The sequence below is a fragment of the Rhinatrema bivittatum genome, chromosome 3 (genome assembly GCF_901001135.1).
Source record: "Rhinatrema bivittatum chromosome 3, aRhiBiv1.1, whole genome shotgun sequence".
Taxonomy (NCBI): Eukaryota; Metazoa; Chordata; class Amphibia; order Gymnophiona; family Rhinatrematidae; genus Rhinatrema; species Rhinatrema bivittatum.
The window spans coordinates 103,088,517-103,115,714 of record NC_042617.1 but is presented as its reverse complement, the minus strand read 5'-3'; the positions used below and the strand labels follow the sequence as shown (position 1 = coordinate 103,115,714).

Below are 27,198 nucleotides of genomic sequence, written 5' to 3'. Positions count from 1 at the left end.
GTTTTAGATGCAAGGGAAGATGTAATTGGAACACACACACACTAGTGCCAGAATTAATACAATAAAATATAAATCATAGTGCAGTTTTGCCATGATAGGTATGGGTACAGCCACTGGACAGGTACACTTTTTTTTTAAAATTTTTTTATTGCTGATGTGATTTACCACAGCCACTATGAATGCCCCGAATGTCCAATTTTTATACACTGTTTGGAGCTGTAGTATTAGATAAAAAAGGAAAAAAAAAATGCAATTTACGACATGGGCTTGCTTATTATACTTAGCCTTTGGTTCTATATTAGCATAAGACTTCCAATCATTATGCTTAATTTTTAAAAAAATGACAGTGGTCCTTGTTTAATGTAAATATTCAATGAGGTGTTATTTACCATAAACACAGATATCTGAAAAAAACCCAAAATATCAGATTAAGCAAGTATGTGTGAACAAAACAATGCTTGTGAGACTTTGTCACAACAGTGCCTCTGCAATCACCTACATGGCATGGCAGAAATTTAATATAGTGACACAGAGGTAGCTTTTCAAAGCAATCTAGCCACCTAGCGATAGAATTAAGGAGACTGGCACCTTTGAAAATCTTCCTGCTGAATGGCTAAATATTTTGGCACTTCCGGAGAAAAGATCAGGTGGGGGGGGGGGGGGGGAATATGTTAGATGGCTAACTTTGTTGGCTATCCCTAGGCACAGGGATAGCCGGCTTAAATCTAGCTGGCCATGCATGCCAACCGGAACTCGGTGATCCCCCTCTCCCTTCTACCCAACAGAAAACAAAATGAAGCCCCGATAACAACTCCTCAGATCCACTGCCTCCCTGCTGGATGTCAAAGCTCCCCAACTTCATGAAACTTTCCCCTCAAAAAAACACTTCCTAATTGTGAGTTAACCAGAGGACACAACCTTACTTCCTATCAACCTAGGGTCAAACTGGCTAAATTGTGGCTGAAAATTCACCTAAACTTAACACTTAACTAACTATAATGCTGTTGAGTAAATTTCTAAAAAAAAAAAAAAAGGGGGGGGGGGGCGCCCAAAGAGAATACAGCGGAGGAGATAGGAGAATGAGGGGGGATGGGGTGAATAGGGGCGGAGAGAGGAGAGATATGCGGATGAGTTGGAGTAAGCGCTGGAAGTGTCAGACACTTTTGGACATTTTAGGTACCCCATGAGTGCAATCTTGTTTAATTGTTTTTCTGTGACTCTGCCTGTCTGTGCTGCTATGGACCAAACTGCTGGAAGGATGAGGGGAGGCTTTTGGAAGGGAGCACTGGTCAATATTTTACAGCTTGTAACTGTTTCCCATAGAAAGCAATGGGGATAGTTTTAGAGACTCAGTTCTCTGAAAATACTGACTTGGTGTTTCCAGTTTTTGAACTAATCCAAGATATTTATATTTTGGTCTCGCATGGCCAACTTGATGAATTTCCATGCCTATTTTGGAGAGTTATTATGCCTACAAACAGATGGATGGATTGACAGATATTGATTCTTTTTATATAAAATTCTTTTCAACATTCTGTATGTTGGAAAATATAAAAAGATACCCACCATCTGAAGTCTAGATCAAAAACACCACTGTGGCAAACTGTGGTGCAGACGACCTTATTGTTCATACTTTCCTTAAGAACATGACTTAATTTACCTCACGACTTTTTAGCATAAGGAGTTTATAAATTACTCACATCAGTAGAGCCATATATGGGACCTTAATGTTTACTGAAAATCGTTACAGTGAGATATGCCTACATTCAAAGTAGGAGCTGCCACAGTGCCAACTAGAACACAAGAATCCTAGCACTTATCAATAGCAGAACTTGTTAGATATTCATAGCAACATGTTTACCACTGAACTTGCAAAGCTGAAGTTCACTGGTTGGGCCCAATGTTTTAAACTTAAAAAAACCCAAAACCAAAAACCCCTTCTGTGTCAAAGTTTCAGCTCATATACCCTTTTTGGAAAAAAAAATGATTGAAACCTCCCAGCACTAGGTGAATAAGCAGTGGAGACTGCTTTCAAAATCTTTGGCTCCACATTTCTAATTTATCCTTTATTTCTGTATTATATCTCATTTTATTTTCTCTTTCTCTCGTTTCCTTTCTTCTTCCTTCTGACCTCTTTACCACCCTCTGCCTCCCACAAAGTAATCTCTTTCTTCTCCCGGTCTTTTTCTCTCCTTACCACTCTCCTGCTCGCTCCCTCCTTTCCCCTATCCTCCCTGGATATTCTCATCTCCCACACTCCCTCTCAGGTCCCCTTCCCCTACCCAGGATCCTCATTCCCCCATCCTCCATGATACTCAATATCTCCACCCACCACCCCCCTCCTCTGAGGGCTAGACGATCCATCCCATCCCCCTTCTCATTGGCTAACAGGAGAAAGGAGGAGAGTGGCGCTTGCAAACTTACAGGCACTGGTTGTGGGCCTCATTGTGATGGCAGCAGCAGCGTGGAAGCATAGGCCAGAAATGGAGCCAGTGCGCAAGTTCTGCTCCCGGCCGCTGTATGAGAGGGCCTGAGAGCCCAGTCTGAGCACTGGCTCCGTTTCTGGCCTACACTTCCTTACTGCTGCTGCCACAAAAGGAGACCAGGACTGGCTTCTGCCGCAGGAAGCCCCATGGCAGTGGCGACAGCAGTTTTGGGGAATGGGAGGGAAGAGCTGGTGAGGCCATCCTGTACATATCCTTTATGACCTTTTCCAGTACCTTTAGAGCAGGGATGTGCAAATGGGGGTACGTGAATGATCCGGGGGGAGGGGGGTGGGTGTGCACTAGCTGACTGAGAATAAAAAAAAAATGGCTGTGCTGTCCAGAGACACTATAAGCTAAGGAGGAAGGGAAAGTAGTAACATCATCATAAGCATGCCATGGCTTAGCCACACATCTCTTTCGTCAGGCCCAGGAGAAGACGTGCTTACTCTGTGGTAGATCCGGGCAAGGGAGGAGCCAGTGTGTATGTCACAACTAGGAAGAGCTCCTGCTTCAAGCCCAGGAGTTCCTGTTGCAGCTGCTGCCTGCCAGGGGGAAAAGAAATAGTGAAGTAGGGGGAGGGGAATGGGCAGAGGGAGGTGGTGTAGAGGGGAGATGAATGAAATTGAGGGAGGGGGATTTAGGAGGGAGAATGAAAGCAAAAAGTTGTTTTTATAAAAAGATAAATAAGCAAAACATGATAAAATAAAACGATGAGCAAAAAAAAAAAAGGAGTGTTGGGCAAATCTATTCCACTTTGCCCATCTCCTAAACATTTTGGCTGGCACTTAAGTTTTTTGAAAAATGTTCCACCCTTTACCATTTGTCTACAATGTGTGGCCTGTGTCTCTTTCCACGTCTGAGTCTGCCTGTGGGGAGTATTTGTTTCCATCTGTCTCTGTCTGGGCATTGGGCATTTGCCTGTCTGTGCCTATCTGCGTATGTGCGCACATGTATGTGATCGCTTCTTTCAGCGACTTGAAAAGAAACCAAAAATGGGCTTTGAGCTACTTGTTAGCAGAGTGGCTCTTTGGTGGCTTGGCAACTGGTTCAAGAGCTAATTGGTTGGCAAGACAATTTGACACCAGGCAAGGAATCCAGGAAAATTTTTAGATGTGTGTGCGTGTATGCAGAAAAAGGCAGCTCATCAAATGAAAATCCATAATATATCGGGCTTGGTAGTGTGTCCGTCAGTGCTCGCGCATGTTCCCCAGCCCGTAAATAGATGGCACTATAATATATCGGGCTTAGTAGTGTGTCCGTCAGTGCTCGCGCATGTTCCCCAGCCCGTAAATAGATGGCACTATAATATATCGGGCTTAGTAGTGTGTCCGTCAGTGCTCGCCCATGTTCCCCAGCCCGCCGATAGATGGCGCAGGTGGCTCCCTGGCTGCCTTGGGGGCTCAAACACGCCGTACAGTGGCCATGTCACAACACCAGCTACAAGAGGTACTCCTGGGGGAATTCAGCGCTACTGCGGAATGCAGATTTTGCACAGAATTCCTCCTTCCCGCAGATTTCCTCCCTCACCTCGCTGATTTCCTCCCTCGCCGGAAGACTATTCAAAACCGCAAGGACAGCGGCCATTGCAGGACAGGCAGAAAATAGCAGAGGAGAACCTGACATGCCGCGAACGGAGCGCGTCCCGCGGCACACGCTCTGTTCACGGCGAAGATGAAGGCCCGGCGCACCATTCACGGCAAAAAGGGAAGGCATGCCCGGGCCTTCATCTTCGCCGCGAACAGAGCGTGCCGCGGGATGTGCTTGCCGGGGTCTCCGCTGCTATTTTCTGCTCAAGGTGAAAATGGAAGGCCCCCCTTGTGTGGCGAATGGCGCGCCGGGCCTTCATCTTCGCCACAAACGGTGCGGATCCCGTGGCATGCCGGTGAGAGAGAATGTGTGTCAGGGAGGAGAGGGTGAGAGAGAGCAGGAGGGTGTGAGAGAGCAGGAGGGTGTGAGAGAGCATGGGGGGGGGGGATTCCAGTGAGAGAGAATGTGTGTGTGAGAGAGGGGGGGTGACAGAGAGCATGGTTGGTAAGACGGGGGGGTGGGGAGGGTGTGAGAGAGAGCATGGGAGGTAAGAGAGGGGGGGTGGGGGGATGCTTGAGTATGGGTTTTCAGAGAGAGGGAGCCTATATGAGGAGAGGGGATGCCGGTGAGAGAGAATGTGTGTGTGAGAGAGGAGAGGGGATGTGGGGGAGTGCGAAAGACAGCTTGGTAAATAAACTTTGCCAGCCCTGGCTTTAGCAAACGTGGCTCCATGTCCCTTGCCCTGGGTGAAAACAATTTAGTTTTTCCTTTTCAGCTAACGCTTCCATACAAGAGCATATGTGCCCGGATGTAGAACAGGTACAGTTGCTAGTGACTACATAATGATGTAACCCAACTTGCAACCACCTGCATGGATGGAAGGGGGTCTGAAGTTTGAAAAGGTTTGCTCAACCCTGCTTTAGAGGAATGTGTACCTTTGGCTGAAAACACCCTGGTTAGGCTAAACATTAAACCTCGTCAAATCTTTAGTGTTTTATCAGGCTGCCAACTTTCCTCTACCAAAAGCTAACAGAACATAACGGATGAGCAAGCTTCACTGACTGACTGACTGAATATTCCCACACGTGACCGACAAGATCCTGTTGCAGCAGAATGGAACACAAAAGTTGTTTACATTTTTGTTGCAATGTTGATCTCATTTGTCTTCATTTTTCAGGACATCGGAAATGTTCTGCTAGGTGTGTGTAATGAAGATAGTTAACCATCTGCACTACTTTTTATATAGCAAATTTCCATTCACCCCTTTTCTTCCCAAACATCTGAACATATCCAAAACAACCCTCTTTACCATGTGTAAGGAATCCCTCCTCGCTTCTGTTTGAGAGCAACTTTCCTTCCGTAAAGAACTGGGATTCTTGGCTTACTCCACAGGATGTTACAGGAGTCAAACAGTTTCTATTTGCCATAGAAATATGATGAAAATAATGACCCAGCTCATTACCTCAGGAGAACTTCCTAAGCTGGATCACCTCCACCGATATAGTACTGTCCATGGCCTTGAGCATAATTCTACATTAAGCCTGACCAGACAGCTATAAGGAAGAGTTCTGTATTTAATGCGGGAGATCTGGAGTCACTGAACTGTTGCTGAAGATACAAGAATGATGGGCAAATGCTTTCTAAGCATATCGGACAATTGTAAATGCAAGCCTAAATTTAAAAAAAAATGGTATTCATACTTACTTTCTGCTCTTCTCTCTCTGTAGCCATGTGACATTTTTCTAGTCCACAAGCTCTCATGAAGTCTCGCAGGTAGCCAAACAAAGTCATGACACCAAAACCAAGATACGTAAGAACAGCAATATGCAGGGGTCCTGGCTCAAAGGATTCATTAAATGGTTTCTTGTAGAGGTCACCATTCGGTATCTCATTTTGCTGAAAATAGAGGAAAAAAAGTGTCATGTCTAGTCTGTGTTAGTTTTCTTGCTTTGTAATCATGTTCCATGCTCTCTTGTGCTACTGATCTGCTCTGTTCCTTCCTGTATGCTCCTGTGATCGAATATGGCACAACCTACCCAGCAGTTCACTGCATAAGAGATATAGTCATGAAAAGTGCCAGACTGATAGCCTTGTCAACGATAGCCCTCCACTTATTCTGCAATAGCTTTCTTATTCTGCCCTGCCAGCATGCTTCAACCAAGTTCAATTATTCAATTCAATTTCACAGTTTACATCATAAAAAGTGATACAATATATCAATAGCATAATATATTAAACAACAACAATAAAAGACACAATTTCAGAGCTAATGGACCCCTACTCTCACTAGGTAAAAATAGAAGCCATATTATATAGCTAAAAACTAACACTCCCTCCTAGTCAATACAATAAATTCCCCACTATCACAATATAATCCTACCATACCACCTCCAAACCCAACAGCTTCTCTAAAACCCAATGAAAAATCTATACTCCTAGCCCAGTGCTTCCCAACCTTTTCAAACCCAAGGCACACCCACATCAACAAAAATGTTGTGTGGCATATCAACCTTGACGGCGCAGGCATTGCAGACACAGAGAAGACCCATGGCCAAAAGAAGAGCCAGGGAAGGGTGGAAAGCTCCACCAGTCTCTTCCAAATTTTAAAACAAAGAAAGAGAGGGAGGCAGAGACACAAATGAAGCCATCACAATGGAACATCATCTGTGAGACAATAACACAATTTCGGATTTTCAGCCCACTTTTCAAAGGGATGCTACAAGTGACTTCAAGCCTTAAAATAATTCATGAAAGTTATTCAAAGATTTTATACATTACTGTTATTTTTGCTCGACTTATTTGAATTGTCTTGATTTGATAGTTTTGTTTGTGTACTGATGCGTGCTGTTTTTATTGAACAACATTTTATGTTCCAAAGTTGTATCTGTTTTATGTGATATAAATCACCTTGATTAGTATTTGGAAAAGAGGAACATTAAAAGACAATCTAAACAATGTCCCTGCTGCTATAAATATAGCAAAACGTGGTGTGGCTAGGCTAATTTTCCTGGTACTACAGAGGTATTTTTTCACAATGCAAGGAGAGAGAGAGACTCACCAAAAAGTTAACTACCATGTTTCCCTGAAAATAAACCCTACCCCGGAAATAAGCCCTAGCTTGACTTTTCAGGATTTTTGGAGTGGGCTTGAAACATAAGCCCTACTCCAAAAATAAGCCCTAGGCCCGCCGTGGGAAATTTCATTTTCCCGTGGTTCAGGCCAATTTTATTTCGGCTGCCCCCCCCCCCCCCCGGAAACAATACCCGAAACCCACCCCAACCCTTCAAATTTACTTAATTGCAACCCCCCACCCTCCCGACCCCCCCAAAACTTGCCAAAATTCCCTGGTGGTCCAGCGGGGGTCCCAGGAGCGATCTCCCACTCTTGGGCTGTCGGCTGCCAGTAATCAAAATGGCGCCAATGGCCCTTACCATGTGACAGGAGCTATTGGTGCCATTGGCCAGCCTCTGTCACATGGTAGGAGCAATGGTTCGGCCGAAAATTGAATCTGATTGGTGAATGAAAGAGGAGGCGGGCTTAGCGTTGTCCTCATTCACCAATCATGGAAAAAAAGAAAAGACATCCCCTGAAAATAAGACCTAACCTTTTTTTCAGAGCTAAAAAGAAATATATGACCAGTCTTATTTTTGGAGAAACACAGTATTTATACAACTGTAAGAGGGAGCACTAGTAACTTGGGATGAGGTTTGAGGGGGGGGGAGGGAGTTGAGTTTTGGGGGATGCAGTTTTACAAGCACAGTCATACAGACGAACAGAACAGTTACCATCAATGAAGATTTAATGTGATTTGGAGGGATGAAAGGTGAAAAAAAAGTAAATTAGTACTCTTTATTCTCTACCTACCTTGATTGCAGTTAGGTAGAGAGAGTATCAAGCTAGGTAGAGAGATAGAGATCATGGTACAAATCTTCTCTTTTATCTTTCATCATTCCAAATCACATTAAATCTTGTAAGGTGAACCACTAGACTCAATTATACCATGTATCTTTGATGGTAACTGTTCTGTTCATATGTATGACTGTGCATATAGAACTGCCCCCCAGAACCCACGTCACCAGACAAACCTCACCCCAAGTTCATAATGCCCTCTCTTACAGTGGTATAAAAAGTTCAAATACAAGTAAGCCTCCTAGAGGCACTCTCTCTTTTTCTCACTGGGATTTGCGATAAATCTTGTAATGCACAGCTATCACAGGCATAATGCAGAGAAAAAAGGTGTAGTTATTTCTGGCATTAAATACCACAATGGTGTGCATTTTATCACACATAACATTAACCAGCCCTCATTTTCCATTTACTCCTCCCACTTGGCTACAAATTTTAAATTTGCATATGCAAACACACGATAACGCCTTAACACATTTTGATAAATGACCCTCTTACAGGCCGATTCAGTAAAGTCTGCGGGAGAGCGGGTGAACGCCCGCTCTCCCAGCAGGCGCACAGGCCACTCGCCTGTGCGCGCGATTCTGTATTTAAATGAGGCCCAGCGGTAGAAACAGGCAAAAGGAGGCACTAGGGACACTAGCGCATCCGTAGCGCCTCCTTTTGGCCCAGAGCGGTGGCTGTCAGCGGGTTTGACAGCCGACGCTCAATTTTGCCAGCGTAGGTTCTCAAGCCCGCTGACAGCCACGGGCTCGGAAACCGGACACCGGCAAAATTGAGCGTCCGGTTTTCGACCCGACAGCCGCGGCCCGACTTCAAAATGTATTTATTTATTTTACTTTTTTTACCCTTTGGGACCTCCGACTTAATATCGCTATGATATTAAGTCGGAGGGTGCACAGAAAAGCAGTAAAAACTGCTTTTCTGTGCACTTGCCCGGTGCCCGAAGAAATTAGTGCCTACCTTTGGGTAGGTGCTAATTTCAGAAAGCAAAATGTGCAGCTTGGCTGCATATTTTGCTTTGTGAATCGCGTGGGAATACCTAATAGGGCCATCAACATGCAACAGGCAATGGGAAATAAACTGACTTACCCAAGGTGGGTCCATGGCGTAAGCGTGATTTGAATTCTGCCTTCACTGGTTCTCAACCAGGTGCTCTAACCACCAGCTACTCCTTCAGCTAGCAGTCTAATTCTTAACCTCTCTGATAAGAATGCCATTCCAAGCTGGAAATAAGTGCCAGTTGTGTTGAAGGGTCTATTGATGTAGACCAGGTGTTAGCAACTCTGGTCTACATCACAAACAGATCCGATTTTCAGGATATCCACAATGAATATGCATGAGGTATATGTGCATACACTGCCTGCACTGCATGCAAATATATCATGCATATTCATTGGGGATGTCCTAAAAAGCTGACCTGTTTGTGACACTCCAGGACTGGAGTTACCTACTACTGATGCAGATGGACACTCACACATCAACAGCAGGATCAGTCTGGTCTTCTTCCCCACTGGCTTCTGATTTACTATTCCAAACCATATGAAAATGTCACCTAGTAGAGGCAAAGCCCTATGCTTCCATAGTACTCCAGCGACCCCATCCCCACAGTTTTTGTCTCCCATGAAACTGCTGTGCCTCCAAGGTAGGTTTGTTTTCCTTTTGCAAATACAGCAATTTTATGTAGAGGGAAATGTAGTATACAACATTATGTTTACATAATGTCTAGAAGGTGATCATCTAACAAACAAACCAGCAAGAAAAAACCTCAGTTCGACTTCAAACATGTCCATTTCAGGAAACCATTACAAATAAAAATAGACTTTTGTTCCAAAGCACACAAGGCTCTTATGGAAAGTGTTACTGTCCGTTCCCTCATTTAAGGAGAGACGCTTGGCCCACAGAACCGAACTTTCTCTGTGGCTGGGCCAAAGCTATGGAATGCCCTGCCAGCTGCTGTTAGGGAAGAGGCCAACTACTTAGCATTTAGGAAGAAAAAAAAAAAGTCAAAGCCTTTTATTTTGTGTAGGCATTTGGGGATCTTAATTTATGTTTCTCACTGTTCTTAGCCCTGAGAGGAATTCCTAAAACAGATTATTTATACCGTCATGCTTATGTTAGCGAGGTGGTGTTTGTGTTGCATATAATTAATGTATATATCTGTACAATATTGATATAATTTGCTTAGAAACTTGTCTGCTATAGATAAGTGAAATATAAACACAAATACAAAAACTAAACCTGTGTACAGTTTTTCAGATGACACAAACAGGTTCTTGAGAAAACAGAGGCGGATAGTCGCTGCCACGTGGCAGGATCTTAGGAATACAAACCTTTTGATGGTGCTGTAACAAGGTAATGTATGTAAAGCACCAAGAACAGGATTCTATCCTGATCTTCCCACTACAACCTCCACCAACACCACCACTTTCATCTTCCCCGACCTCCCGTGACTAAGAGATCCTTGTGCCACACCAAACACATCTCAGCCTAATGTATACCCAGTTAGCATATAAATTATGGGGTTCTAGTTTACATGAAGCAGCAAGTTTTAGCTTGAACACTTAAAAAAAATACCCCACAGCTTTAGGTTGCATACCGAGCTGCAAATGCATCTGGGGCTCCCAAAGATCTCAATTAAGTCTGCAATGATATATCACTATCTCCTGAGATGCTGGTAGAGAAAAATAAAATATTTGGAAATAACTTTTGTTCCGATTTACTAGAGCATATTCCCATATCTCAGCAACTTATGAGTTAATCATCTTTTGCTCACTATTAAAGCATCTAAAAATGTTAAAAGTTAGCCTCAGTGGGAGATACAACGAGGTGTAAATTAGATTTTAGAACATTACAGCATAAAGGTATAAGAAGAATATCCATTTATGCTATAGTAAGATAAAAAAAACCCAAAAAAGTACACAGACATAAATATATATTTAGAGAGAGAACATATGGCAGCAGATATATTCAATATCTCTGCTGAAAAACCTAACACAGCTAAAATACTTTTCCTAGAATATATATGGCTTGTACGTTCTCAATATAAATGCTGAATGTAAAAGGAGCTGGGTTATTGGGGGCACTGTCTCTTTAAGAATGCGAGCCCTCTGTGCTCAGACATGAATGGAGCAGGGGAGGAAAAGAAAAGCTGCGCTGTGCTTGCCAAGAAGAAGCAAGGAGTCTCTTTCCCAACCGCTCTGGGAAACGGTAACGCACAGTTTAGTGCCAGGGGCGACTCCCGGGAGCGCTTTGTGACCTTATTTTAGGCAAAATAAAGAGAAGAGAATGGGAAAGAGCCCCCCTGATAGGGCGCTGGCAGCAATCCAGTGCTGGTGGCAATGGAAGAAGAGGGAGCGAACTGTACAGCTGAGTAACGGGAACGAGCAGGTCTTGATGTTCCTTTTTTTTTTTTTTTTTTTGTAGTAGAGTGCGGTATGCGAGCTTTTTAAAATAAATAAATGTCATTTGCACAGAATACTGCGGAATCCAGTGCAGCTGCAGCCGAGAGCCTGCAAAACCAAGCAAGCCTGGCCGGCCGCCCCGAGCTATGAAGTTGAAACAAACCCAACCCCCCCCTTTTCCCTTTTGCACTGTGAAAAGGCAGCCGAGCTGAGCACGAGCTCCTTCCCCTTTTGTTTTAACCACGGTATGCACACGAGTACAAACTGCCAGGCCAACGCAGCGTGCCGACGTGGAACGCTGCACTGAATGCAGGCATCAGTGCCAATAAAACCTGGATTTTTTGGGTTCTCGTTCGGATTGCAGGAACCCCCCTCCCCCACCCAGACATACACGTTAGTTCTAAAAGTGCAGCAGCATGAGATCGTGGTATTCGGCAGAGGCTGTGAACTTTTAATGTGTCTCTGCTGGCCCAGCTGTGCGCTCGCCAGGCAGTGAAGTCAGTAGGCTTGTGAAAAACCCTTTAGTACAAATCAATAGCTAAAAAACTGTCACAGACATTCAAAGAGCTTTCTCCGGGCCCAATGCAAATTCCTGCTTGGGTGTGGTTCGCTTGAAAAAATGTGACTCATTGGTAGAAATGAGTCAATTCACGTTATTCTGACAAGCAGGCCCTTTACCTGAGATCAGTTGTTTTTTTTTTTTCCATTCTAAGGCAGGCACTTTAAATAATGAAATGCAAATCTCCTGCTGCTGTAAATAGCACTGCGCTCTGCCACATCACATAAGCCTGCGAACAATGCAAAATCTTGTCCCATCAAAGCTGCCATTGTCCTTGATCTAGCAGGGATTATAGTGGATTTAAAATTCATGTCTGATCTCATGAATCCAGGCTAAATTCTGTTCTCAATTCAGTGGGCCAAATGCAGGCGATAAACACTACATTCCCCCTAGTCGCCAGGTCCCCACTGCCTGTGATGCACAGAGGTTGGTCAGGATCACAAGAGCAGCTTGTGTAATGAGGCCCAGTTTCTGCCACAAGAAGCAGCCAGCATGCTGGCCTTTTTTTTTTCCTGGAGAGAAAGCATGACTGCCATGTTTGCAAAGCAGTAATGCAGTGGGGCAAGGGCCTCTAGGTGGCAGTTTTCCATAGCACACAGCACTGCACAGTGCACATGCAGCTTGCATCCCATTTTCAAAGGCAAAATTTCAAAACTGCCTATGAGATTCACGCATAAGCAGTGGCTGCTGCATATGTTTATACCTGCTGCTTCTGTGGGCAGAAAGCTAGTGAAGGGGTGTAAAAACTTTTAAAAAGCACATGGTTCTGAAAATCGATTCTACATGCTGTCCTTCCTTTCTAAGCTAAACAGAGATCCGCCCGTACTAGAGATGTGCATCGTTTTTTGTGTTCGTGTCGTTCTTCGTTTTTCGGCCGCCATGGAAAATGTCGTTTTTTTTCAGTTCGGGTCTTTTTTTTCGCGCAAAATCGATTTTTAGTTAGTGCGCGCTAACTCCCCATTAGCGCGCGCTAACTCCCCGTTAGCGCGCACTAACAAAAACCGTTAGATTTTGTTACTTTTTGTTAGTTTTTGTTAGTGCGCGCTAACGGGGAGTTAGTGCGCACTAATCAGAAAAACGAATTTTTGCGAAAAAATGGGAAAATCCTGATTTTTTTTGGGCTCCCTGAAACATGCCGAATTGGACAATTTCGTTGCAATTTTCCAATTCGGCAAAAACGAATGCACATCTCTAGCCCGTACGGGCCACATTTGGACTTGGAGGGTCGGGGGGGGTGCACATTTGCTGGATGGGGCGAGGGGGAATGCGTTGGAAGGATTTTGCTGCCTTGTCTGCAAGAGGGGCTCAGCTGTCTCAACCCGCCGAATGTCTTAGTCATTCACCTGGGTGGGAACAATTGGGGCAAAATGTCGGGTCGCAGGTTCATCGGCATGGTGCGCAAGGACCTGTCGACGGTTTCCCGCTTGTTCCCGGACACTGTTATTTGCTGGTTTGACATTATCCCAAGGCCTGCTTTGCTTGCACATAAGGTTTGGTGCAGTTGTCGGACCAAGGCAAACCAGCGGATTGGCTCCTGGTTGGCGGGTATGGGGGATTTTCATATCCGCCACAACAGGGTTTGGGACCTTGAGGCTGGGTTCTTTAGGGGGGGGGGGGGGGGGGGGGGGGAACGGGGTCTCTTTATTCTTCGTGGGTTTGGATTTGTTTTTGAATGCACTGCAGGAGGCCTTGGAATATGTTACTGAGTGGGGATCCTGGTCGCACCTTTGGGAGTCGCAGGTAATTTACCTGCGCCTGTGGCGGGTAGCTTGAGTCGATTGGGGGATTATGCAGTGGTTAAAAGTGTCTGACTTGACAGGTGTCAGGTCAGTGGTTCCTAAATGAACAACCGGGTGCGGTTATTGATGGTGCGACTCCTTGTTTGGGAGATGGCGGGAGTCGTGGGGGGTGTGTTCATACAAGCTGGGATAGCCTCTGATTGCCCGTCTTGCTTGTCCTTGGCTGATGGGCGGGGGGGAGGGGTAATTGATTGTTACAGTGAGCTGGCTCGGGCTCCGGGATGTTTGTTAATAAAAGCTGTGGCCTGTTGTAAAGAGATGGGCGAGGGCAGAAGCGTCAGTCCTGGCTACCCATATTATTCCTAAACTAAACACAGATCCAGATGGCCTCTTTTTGCTCCAAATAAAAGTATGCATTTGGGAACGGCTGCCTGTGCTTTCAGACACCAGGAGGATAACTTTCGACCAGGGCAGCCTACCAAGGTAAATCCCTTTGAAAACTGTCTTCGTAAAGTCTAATTTCTAAAGCAACTTCTGAGCTCTAGGTCATGCTACTTCTCCTGGCACAAAGTTTGAAAAGAAGGGGAGTTTTTAAATGGCGCAATTTTGTTGCCGATTACAAGCATGCCAACAATGATAAGAGTGAGAGAGAGTGCACCAACTACTAAATGTCAAATTTTTCACATTCCCACAAATCCATTTCAAGTTCAAATGGAACCATTTCTCACTGAATTAACTTTAGATTTTTAAAGACAGGGATTAGACAGTGGAAAGGTGCTTTTGATGTCGCTTCTGATGCAGTGGATCCTGCTAGTTTGTTAACCTGGCTGGACAAAATTGGTCATGGCCCTGCCATTCTTAAGCGGCTCCAGGCCTTTCTTACAAATCGTTATCATGATATTAACAAATAAGGATTCAGACTGCTAGGGTCAGGGATATCACAGGGATCTGCCCTGTCACCTGTCTTACTTAAAATGTACACGCTTAAGCTTACAAATCTACTTTCTTCATCTAAAATCTGTTTTTGACTGTATGCTATCTAGCGTATTTCTCCTTTGGCTTGTCTAATAACTTTATTCCATCTGTACTTGTTGATTGCCTTTTAACAATAAGTGGATGTCAGCAAATTTATTGGCCTTAATTTGGATAAAATAGAAGCACTCTGGGTTATGTCTCTTCCACCTGTTTTTCCCACTTTTAAAGGGTGTGAGGTTGAGATTCCTATTGTCACTGAGTTACACTATTTGGAAGTCAGCTTAGATCCCATTTAATTTTTAAACTTAGGTTAAAGCTGTAGCAAAGGCTGCTTTTTTTATAACGTGAGGCTGTTACAATGGATTAACCCTTATTTTTCAGCTAATGATTTTCGATTGATGGTGCAGGTTTTAGCCCTTTCCCACCTGGATTATTGTAAGTCTTTTTATTTGGGTCTCCCTTAGTCATCAATTCAGGTCTTATAGCTGGCTCAAAATGCGGCAGAGCATTTAAATGCTGGGATATCGCCTTTTGACTATATCAGCCCATATTTTAAGGGCCTTACATTGGCTCCTAGTGTCTGAGAGAGTATAATCTAAGACTGTTAAAAAAATTGTTTTAATGCATTGGCAGGTACTGCTCCAGAATATTTTCATTCTCTTTTTACATACTATGTTCCTACTCGAATGATACGATCTATGACAGCGTGATTATTAATGGCTCCATCTTTTAAAAACCTGCACACTCTTCCACAGGAATTGCCAGAGGAAGAGAGTTATCTTACTTTTCATAAGAAATTAAAAGCTGTGTTGCTTGATTTTGCCTATTCTTTTAAATGTTTTGTTTGATGACAGAAATAAATTTCTAATTTATTTTTAATTGCTGTACTGTTTTATTATGTTGTTCTCCACTGCGATCTTTGTGGCTTGGCAGAATATGAATGTAAATTAAATTATCAGCATAACCAGCTGAACTTTGATGTGGGTTTATCCAGATCACAAGCCAATATGGGAGGGAACCAGTGGAGGCCTGTCCCCTCCTCATAGGGGGAAACAAAGGGGGTCCAAGGCTCTACCCCACACTCCAGGTACCTACCCCACATGGGTGGGCCCAGAATAACTAGGAGCACACTCATGCACAAAGGGCCAGAGGCATCTCAGTGCACTGGTGACTGCAGTGCCCCAGCCCGAGATGCCTCCTGTCACAAAATAACACACAGCAGAGGCAGTCTCAGCACTTATCCCCCAGCATGGTGACTGCATTGCCTTGCACCCAGCAGTGGTACTCCACCTCTCTGTCAGTGGCACATATGCACTGGACATCGCAGCACCAGTCCCTGGGTCCACACTAGCATGACAGCTCTTTGCAGCATGTACCATGTGACCCAGCAACCATGCTGCGGATACCTGTGGCGGTGCTCTGCAAAAGGGCTGACAGTCACCACTGAAGGGTGCAATCATGCCAATCCCTTTGGTGTTTAGTGCCACATAGTGCCCCATGATGCAAGGCACTCAACAGCATCTGATAGCAATTAGCAGCACTTGCTGGTCCTCCACACTGGCGCACTTGGCCTGGGATGCCCAATGTTTCTATATGGCACCCCATGGTGCTCGATGATGTCAATACCCTTTATGGTGCTGACAGCATTCGATGGCAGCAAAGGCACCCCAGTGTCAACGGTGCCCATAGCGCCCACCACATCGATAGCACTGACAACACTTGAGGCGTCCATCGGTGCCTATGGTGATCAGTGGCATAGCCGATGGCGCAGAATTGCCTTAGTGGCGCCTATGGCATTCCACTGCCTCAATAGTACCCTAGGGTGTCAGCAGCACCCATGGCGCTCGATGGCATGGAATATGCCCATGGTGTTAAAGACATCCACAGCGGTCAATAGTGTTGAAAGTGTCCAACAGCATCAATGATGCTGACTGTGCTCAACAACATCTTATGGCGGATGTTTGATGGTACTTGCCGGTGCCAAACACTGAGCAGTGGCTAGCATTCCTGAGTTTCAAACGCCCAGCATCTGACCACCGGTGCTCTGGCACATGGATGCACATGGGCAGCGATATTGGGGCATGGCCCCGGTGGTGCAGCAGCAGAGGTGAATGCCCAGGCTCATGCTTACCCTGTCTGGCAGAGCAAGTTGCAAGCAAGAGGGGAGGCTATGTCATTCTGGGCACCAGAAGTGAAGATTAACTTGGGCTCATGGAGACTAGTTTCCAGGGCCCACTGGAACAATTCGGTCCTGGATTCCTTCACTGTCTAGGCCTCCATCAATGCCCAGTGGTTGGACGAAACTTCATGGAATTCCTGCCTAGATGGGAACTCAGGCAAGTTCCCAGGCTAGAGGCCTACCTGGACCACACAGGGACTGTGGGTCCCATGAGGCACCAACAAAAATAAAAACAGATAAAAATGAAGGAGGAGAAGACAACACGGATAAGCTGTGGATGCAGCATTATTTATTAATAGAAAATAAAACCTATATCAGGCTGCATTGGGCACTAGAGAAGCAATGAAAAAAAGGGAAAAAAACAAAATAAGCACTGTCTACCAAAATGTATATCCGGGAGAAAACAAAACTCGCAGGGCTCTGCCAGAAAAAAACAACTGCTTTTGCAGTCGCAGAATTTTCACTGCAGCAGCTGTGAGGGAGAAAGCAAAGGTGTCTTACAGACTCTTGGGGGGGGGGGGGGGGGGGGAAGAGACTAATGTTGCTAACTCCTACCTAAAGAAAGTTACTAGATCCACTGTGAAAAGTCTGCAGATTGGGTAAAACATAGCTAAAAGCATGGTGTTATGCAATGGCATCAGCATAGCCTATGAGCCTAAGATTGGTGGGGAAAGAGGGGTGGATCACACTCACACATGTTCTCTTGCTCTCTCAGAAATTGACACACACACATATTTGCATTATCTCAGTCACACACTTTCTTAGACATGCTCGGACACCGCAGCACTCTCTCAGACACAAAAACATGCTCTCTCAGATACTTGGATATACACATATGCTGTCTCAGACACAAACGCTTCTACTAGTGCTCACGAACTGATTTTAAAAAGCATTTACACACTTAAAATTGGGTTTTATACGAGTAAATGCACTTTACTCAAATAAGTGAGCTTTTGAAAATTACTATAATATATGCTATGCTGCGAACACGGAGGTTCGGTCGCTTGCTCAAGAGGGATTGTGAACCCTTGGGCCACAGCGCAGTTCAGGGAGGAACCCCAAGACACACACCGTGGGAGGTGAGAGTATTCAGGAATGGGCTGGAGCAAGGCTGGACCAGGATCAAAACCTGGATCATCAGGAACTGGAACAAGGCAGGCTCAGCCCTCCATTGGATCTACATGCACCGGTGAGACCCAGCAATGCAATGCTGGTCAAGAGTAGCCCACCGGCCACTCGGTAGCCCTTCCGGATCTGTCGCTTGGGAACGATGTGTGCGTGAGGCCAGACGGAGCCTGAGGGCAGGAACAAGATGAGACATGGAACTCAGGAACTTGGAAGACTCAGATGAGGATACGTGGAACTTGGAAGACTCAGACGATACGTGGAACTTGGAAGACTCAGATGAGGTTTCAGGATACTTGGAAGACTCAGACAAGGATGCAGGATACTTGGAAAATTCAGGGCGAGGATTCAGGGTTCAGGCACTAGTACAGGGTGAGTACTGCACTGCAGCGTGCCCTACACAGCCGCCGATGACTGATTGTGGACCACGCTGAAGCGGCGCAAGTTCTGGCTTGAGTTTTGGGCGGAAGCAGGCACAAGGTACTCCGAAGACCAGGAACAGGATTCAAGACTCGGAACTTGGATTCAGGATCAGAACTCGAATTAAAAACAAGGGGCCTTCCGGAGACTTGCGCTGCAGACATGAAGACAGGCCTTGTGCCACGAAGCACCCTACACAGCTCCCCATGGGCTGGTCACGGACCACGACAATGGCATGCCAGGAAAGGTGGTCAAGCAGGGAACCTGGAAGCAGGATGAAGAGCCGGAGATGAGGACATCAGGACCAAGACTGAAACATCGGTGTCCTGATGTTCCTTGTCCAGAAGTTCTGAAGAGACAACGAAGGAGCTCCAACAAAGAGCAGGACCAGGAACATCAGGACGAAGGAGACCAGGAACATCTAGGACATCAAATGAAGAGCCATTTAGACAAGAGAAGACAATCAAGGACCTTGACCGGAGAAGAGCACAGACAACTGTGAGACCCGATTCGAAGGCCCCGAAGAATGAAGGCTGACCCCTTTTATAGGGCTATGTGAAGGAGCAGGCTGAAGACGTCATCTGTTGAGGCCGCAGGCTTTTCCCGCCGCTGGCCCTTTAAATATTGTAAGAGGCGCGTGCCCGCTCCTAGAGGAGCCCAGGAGGTGGAGGCAGTTGGGGAGGTCACATTGGCGGCGTTCCTACCATGAAGAGGAGGAAGTAGCGGTGTTGGCCACACGAGAGTGGCAGCGGTGGTCTGGGGTAACCAGGCCGCGTAGGAGTTGCCGACAGCAGCAGCTCACAGCCGCGAAGAAGCAGGAGCCCGCTGGTGAATACAGCAGCAGCGCGGTACTCTGGGCCGCACAGGGAGCAAGGTCCGATGGCGGCTCCTCAGCCGCAAGGTGAAAGGACGGCGGCGGTCGGGGTGGTCTAGGCCGCGAGGAGAGAATGTCCTGTGACGTCGGGCAGCGGCTGGAGGTGAGAGGCTGCTTGTGGGATGGGCTCCGTGAGCAGCATTGTAACATTGTATTGTCTATAGGATTTACTCATGTAAATGCACTTTATTCAAGTATTAACTGGAAAAAGGAAGAGAGATCACATTACGGAAACACTGACTGAGTTGCACTGGCTTCCCATTGAACAAAGAATACAGTACAAGACACTATGTACCATACACAAATTAATACAAAACGAAAACGCAGACTGGCTGAACACAGCCCTTCGCGTACACATCCCCAACAGAAATTTAAGATCAGCCAACAAAGCGCTTCTGACGATTCCATCAGTCAAGACAGCAAGACTAATACAGGTAAGAGAAAGGGCATTATCCTTAGCAGGACCCATTTTATGGAACTCCATGCCATTGGAAGTAAGACTACAAAGAGAAAACAAAACTTTCAGAAAAAAGCTGAAAACTTGGCTATTCAAACAAGCCTTTCAAAAAGAGAAGGGAGAATAGAATCCAGGGAAATGCAAGGTTTAAACCAGGTAAGTGCAAGGGACAAAACACCCACGCAAACAGAAATCACTAAGGGTGTATGTTTTTTGTTTTTAATAGAATTCATCAGTAAAGGATAAGTTACTTAAAGAATGAGTCCTTGACTCAAACTGCTATAGAATCAAACGGGACATGATAGTGTTCACTCTCATTTAACAACTAACATTGATTAAAACTATGTTACCAAACATTATGGCACCTGTGTAAACTGACAGAGGTTAATAGCATTACTTTTGTGCCTTACTGTAAACCGTTGTGACGGTACCCACCTTAACGACGATATAGAAAAAGTTTTAAATAAAAATAGATAGTTTTTGAAAATTGCTACAGTAGTATGTTACTTTTTTTTTCTGTAACTCCTTTGAAAATTACCTCCTTATTGAGTGTCCCCTCCGCTGGACTGACTAAACAATGGCACTATAGCAGCATCTAAAGTTCTGCACATGCTGCTAGCCCTTGCAGCAGCCACCTTTACACTTCTACCTCTTCAGGACACTCGCTGTGTCCATGGCCCCCTGCGTTGCCCTTCTCTGAGATCAGCCCAGCCAGCTCACACAGAAGCCTTAATAGCATGACAGAGAACTTCCTCTGACTACCAGCTGCACAGCAAAAAAAAAAAATTACTGAAGATAAGATACCCTCCCAGTGTCTTCTGCTGCTGCTGTCAGTCTATCATAAGGTGATATTAACGTTGTTGCAGCTCCTGCCTTTTTAAAACTTTTTTTCCTGGCTGTGATTTGTTCTTTCTCCTAATACAGAAGTCGGCCATGATGTCATCATTTTTGGGGAGGCGGAAGGATAGGGTTGAGACTGAACCAGAGGAGCATGATCTGAGGAATGGGGAGCTCAAGTGAGGGGAAAGAGGGCAGGACCAGCCAGCAGGCACTCTAGCCAAACGAGGTCTCAATGCTTTGTACTTTCCTGCCTCATTGTAGCCAGAGGAGGTTTCACTCTCTTGTAATTTTCTGCTTCCCGATAAGTAGGCAGCGGCGGATTCCCGAGGAAGACCGGCCCGGGGATTCGCCGCCTAGGATGCATCACGTGGTCTGCTGAGCGTGGCTCTGTCACGGCCGGGCACAGCAGACCACGTGACTGGAGCGACCGGCCCACCAGGGGATGCCCGATCCCCCGATAGGCAAATCCGCCACTGTAAGTAGGGAACCTGATAGAAATTTCAGAGCTGTGAAAAAGTCAATAGATTTGTAGCTAAATTGTACCAAAATAACGAAATTAGCACTTTATCTCATTCACATTTTTAAAATCTCCATTTGGTTCCAACAGTTGACAGATCTAGCTATAAAAACACTAAATTGAAAATACTGAAAGTGACTGAGGGGGCCCTGTCTGGAAGGCAGGAAGGTGACTACAGCTGCACATGCTCAGTAGAGCATTCTGAAAGCTTCTTGCAGGAAGGTGACTACAGCTGCACATGCTCAGTAGAGCATTCTGAAAGCTTCTTGCAGGAAGGTGAATACAGCTGCACATGCTCAGTAGAGCATTCTTGAAGCTTCTAAAAATTTTGAAACCTGATGACATCGGCCATGTATGAGGGCCTACCATCCTCCGAGAAGGCCAAACTATTTCCACTTTACAGTGATGGACCTGACAGTGACCCAAATGATATTCAAACACACTGAAATTTTCTGTAGCTTTGAATTATATTATCCAGGAGTTCTCTTAGAATCTCCCTGTTTGGCGTGTTTTGACCTTTGTTTCAAATTCTGTTCATACAACAGAAACAACTGGATTCTTCACTGAGGTGTGAATAAGCACATCTACACTGACCGGAAACAAGTGGGCTCTATTTAAATTATGGGCCTTATGTCAATTTTTTGAACCAGAACTAATTTGGGTTTTTATGACAAAGGGTGTGAAAACTTAAGCCAGATTTTTTTTTTTAATTTATTAGTTTTGGAATAGTTATATAATTGTGAACATCAATGAAACAAACTCCTACTTTAATACATTTTGATTTGCATTTTTAGACAGCAGAATATGACAAATGTACAAGGTTGTGAAGATGTTTACTAAGCGCTACGTATTTGTGCACTATTTCAGGGTCTCTTAGAGCTATGTTTGGAATTATAAAAACATTAGAACTCATCACCAGTGCTAAACATGTTAGAGCCACTAGTAAAGGGATACGGAGGGGAACAAATAAATTAGATTGTAAACCCTCTGGGGATAGGGAATGAAGTGCCGAAAAGCGGAATATAAAAATCTTAAATTAATAAAATAAAAAAGCTGAAGCTGCAAGGCAAAGATTACTGGCATAGAGTAATAAAAAAGAAACATCCAGTTGTGAGCAACTGATATGCTATACAATGAATTATAACTGTGTATGAATAAGGTTTTACTGTACTATGTCACAAGAGCTTTTCAGAAATTAATTTCAAAAGAACTTAAACCTTTGAGGTGAACTGTGCAAGAAATAACTTCCTTTACAAAAAGTACAGTAGGACTTTTGCCTGCCTGAAACCTTACACAACACTTAGATGTAAAAAGGCCCACAGTTCTTTTTCTTCTCAAGTTTTTGCTTGCACATTTTTTTGGTGTGTGTGCGGAACATTTTCCCTTCAAAATATTGCAGGAAATGCAAATCTTGGCCAAAAGAATGAACCATTTCAAATCTGCGAAAACCAGTGTTCACCTAATAGCTGGCAGGAGCATGTAGGGTAGTGGGATATTTTCACGCTGTTTACAAAAGAGAGGATTTGCACAAAACCCCCAAAACTGAAAGGGATGGATGGTTTACATGGACTGGAAAAAGGCAGATGTCGCCACTCTATCCTAAAAGTTATAATAGAGAGATTGGTAACTAAAAGCCCGTTCAGTCTGACCCAAGTAGTGGTACGTAAATTAATGGAAGCAGTTTTCACAAGACCTATGGTCAGGGGCAGAGAACAGTTAGGGTCGGAGGGATATTTTGCATTCTGGGGGAGGGAAGGTCTTTATAAGGTCATTGTTAGTCTGGTCTCATCTACCCAGATTGTGTGTTGGTTTGTAAATGGTGGGGGCAGGATGTCACACGCCTCCATTCTGGCAATGACCTCATAAACACCTTTGCACATGCAAGGCAAATACACACAAGAGGTCATCAGGCTTCATTTCTGGGTTGCTCCCAGCAGGCCAGGATGGAGGAGTGCTTCCTCCTGCCCCCATCATTGGCCAAAAGACCTTCAAAGGGTAAGGCTGCACCACTCGCCCGGTCAGAGGTAGAGAATGTGACTATGCAGCTCACATTCAGGCCGATATAGAACGGTGCGCTCGGTTGAGTGCACCGCTTAACCCCCATTTGGTCGCGTGTTTTTGACGCACTATTATTACCCCTTATATTGTAAGGGGTACTAGCCCGTGGAAAATGCGCCGCCAACCCCCCCCCCCCCCCCCCCGAAACTAATAGCGCTCATCACATGCAAATGCATGTTAATGAGCCTATTAGTTAGTCACCCAAAGATACAGAAAGTAAAATGTGCGGCCAAGCCACACATTTTACTATCAGAAATTAACGCCTGCCTAAGGCAGGCGTTAATTTTAGACGGCATCGAGTAAGTGTACAGAAAAGCAGAAAAAACCCCTGCTTTTCTGTACAGCTTCCGACTTATATCATAGCGATATTAAGTCCGAGGCCCCAAAAATTAAAAAAAAAAAGAAGAAATTCTGCCCGCGGCCCACATGTTGGAAAACGGACGCTCGATTTTGCCGGCGTCCGTTTTCCGAACCCTTGGCTGTCAGCGGGTTCGACAACAGACACTGGTAAAATTAAGAGTCGGCTGTCAGACCCGCCGACAGCCGCCGCTTCCGCTAATGAGGCGCTAGGGACGCGCTAGTGTCCCTAACGCCTCCTTATTAGTGCAGCCCCTAATTTAAATAAAGAATCGCGCGCCCAGGAGAGGTGTCTGGGAGCGCATCGGGAGAGCGAGCGCTCGCGCGGACTTTATTGAATCGGCCTGATTGGGCCTTGTTTTAGTGGCAGGGGGCCGCAGTCTGCGTTAACGTGAATATTTATCAGCTGCTTCGTAAGCAGTACAGCTCATTTAAATATTCTCTGTGTTAGGGAAAACGTTTGTATTAATGGAAGTACATTACCATTAATGAAAAGGCCATTAAATGCTGACATAATGCACGTTAAGGCATTAATGCCAGTTATTAAATAGGCACCTAAATAAAAAGATTTTTATTACCGAATTAAAAAAAAAAATATGTCATCACATACACTTGACCTACAGCTTAACGATGCTTTTATGTGTTAGTATTTATTGTCACCTTCACACCTATAGTCCAAAGAAACATATTTTGAACTACATTTTCTTTTCTTTTTCTTACTAAGTGGTGAAGGAGGTATGGAAGGCTTCCAGGGAGGCCTCATCACCTCTGCAGTAATTTCTCAGGGGCTAGGCATGGTTGTTTGCTAGGAAGTCTTCAGAGATTTATGCCTGCAGCAGTGCATGACCAAGCAGATCGAGACTGCGGGGTCCCTCCCACTGTGGTGACAGCATCCGTCTCGGCAGATGACCTTAGGACTTCTCTTGTATTTATAGCGTCTGATCTTATCTTCCCCTTATGTTTCTGCAGATGCTTTTAGCGGTTCATGCTGCTTTATCTTTTTCTGGAGTGCTGCCTCTTCAGATCGATGATGAAATGTACCAAACTTGATATGTAGGGGGTACTAGGGACTGGGACTGTGTCTTCAGCAATGATTGCATCTCCAGGGGTGTAAGAAATACAATTAAAAAAAAAAAAACATGTAGCACAACAAACAATATTTAATAAGTACTATGATTTGAATAGCATTCTGTATTTATTGCAATTCAAATTCACAGACACATAAAGGACCGGGCATTAGACCGGTACAGACATTTCATGCCACAACTAGAGTGTAAGGAGTTCTCTGGGGCTCCTACGCATCTGCTATACTGTGGCCACCTTATTAGAGGGGGATCCAGACTGGCCGGCTGCATGATCTGAGGGGGGCCCCCACTTCTCTCTGACCGCCTAGGGTGCTGTTTGATTTGGCGACGGGCTTGGGTATCTGGTACATTATACACCTTTGGCATACCCATTTTAACACAGAAATCATTCAACTATGTAACAGAATTTGATAGCAGTATTTCTTTAAAATGATAGAGTGGTCCGCTTTCTGGCTCAGGTCCTTGGGTTGGCCCAGCTTGGGGATGCTGCAGAGGCAGTGTTCACAGCTCCGAGGGGGCAATCCCAGTCATGGTGCAACAGTGGCACTCAATGGTCAGATTAAGGCCCACTCTCACAGGGTTCCGGAGGGAGTCCTGGTGTATGAACTCTGGCCGAGAGCTATCACTGAGATGACTGGGCTATGGAGAAGTTGAACTGGGATATGAAAATGAAGGAAAAGGTCCTGGCTAGTTGTGATTGAAAGCTCATAGAACCATATCCAAGCCCTGATTCCAACGGAGACGAAAGTCGAAAAGGAACAGGAGTAAACTTATCCGACAAAGCCCCTTCTCCTCCCCCTGAATTAAACACAGCTGTATAATTATTTTGCTTACTGGCTGCTACTGACTGATGCATAGTCAATTCAACGGCAATCCCAGCTATCTTCTGCTCTGCCAAGATGGTCACCAATCTGTCACATCATTAAAAGGCAAAATGCTTCACTGAATCTGCCACCTTCTCCTCTTATCAAGTAATGCCAGCATAGCTGTCCTGTCAATCTACTTAAATCAAGGGTAGGGAACCTCCAGACTTCAAGGGCTGCACACTGGTGGGGGTTTTCCGGCCGTCTTTAACAAACATGCACATGATAAATCTGCTGAAATCACATGCAAATATATCTCATGCACATTCCTCAGGGACAGCCTGAAATCCCAACCAGTGTGCGGCCCTTGAGGATCAGAAGTACCTCGCCCCCTGGCTCAGGGACACAGAAATAAAGAGGTCAAGCAAGCTGTGGGCAACACCCTATTATTGGGCACATTTACGACAGGTGCTAGAATCTCTTCAGCAAGTCCATGAGCTTGAAGGGGAAAGTCTTGGTGGGGGGGTGGGGGCGGGGTTAGATGCTGAACAAGTAATGGCTACCTTGATCTTTCCTCTCTCCCTCCCCCCCCCCCCCCCCTAAGTATCAGGAATAAGAAAACAGTTTTACCACACACGAAGAATATATAGATTAATAGCAGCATAAATACTAACACTTAAAAGTGTTACTTTGCTTTGAATTTAACCTGTGAAAATATCTTGAAATATATTTACTGGGTTTTTTTTGTTGCTATGTGGTAGAGGGGGCATGGAGGGATCCTGTTTGGTATGTTCTGCTGCTTGCATATCAGTCTCTTGGAGAATTTTTTTGCGGTTGGAGAGGGGTGGGGGGAGGCCATTAATGAAGGAGACAGAGCAAGAGGGCTTCAAAGCCTGCGGTCCTGCCTGGCTAAAAGCAGTGTCATATTCCAGACTCTGTCTCCACTGACCGATGACGGGAGTAAGTTGTAGGTGATACGCTGTTGGACTAGTTTGTTGACCTTCATTTTGACAACCAGAAAATTAAAGAAAAATTGCTGTAAGCTGCATTCTTTTGACTGAAGAAGATTTTATTTTCATGAGAATTTTGCCTAATCTTTCAAGCAAATATGTGCTCTACAAAATAAATGTGCTTAGATAATGAGGAACCAAAATGTCTTTCTGCTGTCACAGAAAAATTAGTAAAACTGTGTGTGGAAAATCCCGTTGGCAACGGGTTGTCTGAAATTCAGCGCCTGGTGCCTGCATGGAGAGCCCACTATGACAGTGTTTCCCTGTGGCACACGGATGTGCCTTTGCACCTGGAACAGTCACCATTTCCAATTGCTGATATCCCGACCGGCATATGGTCTCTGCTCTTAGCATCTCCTCGACTTCTCTGTCTTTTGAGTCCTTCCAGCCTCTGTCTTATCCCTAGACTGAGTGAGATGGGGGACAGTGGACACAGAGCACTGGCTGTGACTCACCGAGTGTTGGGAGCAGCAGCAGTGAAGGAGTTCTGGCAGCCACGTGCAGCAGCCAAGATAACTGAGCTGACCGTCATCTCTCTCTTTTCTTGCATTTGTACGTAGAGGGAGCTGGTCCATTTCGACAGGATTGTGTGTATTTTCATTCCTTCTCTTCTTCAGTTTTAAAAAACTTAGGACAGAAACTGGCAAGGTTTTCAGTGCTTCCCTAGATCTTTTTTTTTTTTTGCAATATGAGTCCTCACCATGTCCGTGCTTCCTGCTCCATGGAATTTGGTGTGCCACACAAGATTTTCGTTAATGTAGATGTGCCTTGGGTATAAAACAAACATGGAGAGAACTTCCCCTCTATCACCAGGATATAAGAGAGGAGAGGAGAGGAGTGCAGGGGAAGAGAAAGCAAAGAATAAAAGCACAAAAAA

General features: G+C 45.1%; 1 protein-coding gene across 1 annotated transcript in view; it reads right to left on the bottom strand.

Moving 5' to 3' along the window:
- The window catches only part of LOC115086982 (serine palmitoyltransferase 3-like), a 189,075-nt gene that overhangs the window by 123,478 nt on the left and 38,399 nt on the right, over window positions 1-27,198 (bottom strand). The window contains exon 2 of the mRNA XM_029593552.1: window positions 5,718-5,909. Within this exon, the coding sequence (XP_029449412.1) occupies window positions 5,718-5,909 (192 nt within the window). The remainder of the gene's footprint in view (window positions 1-5,717; window positions 5,910-27,198) is intronic.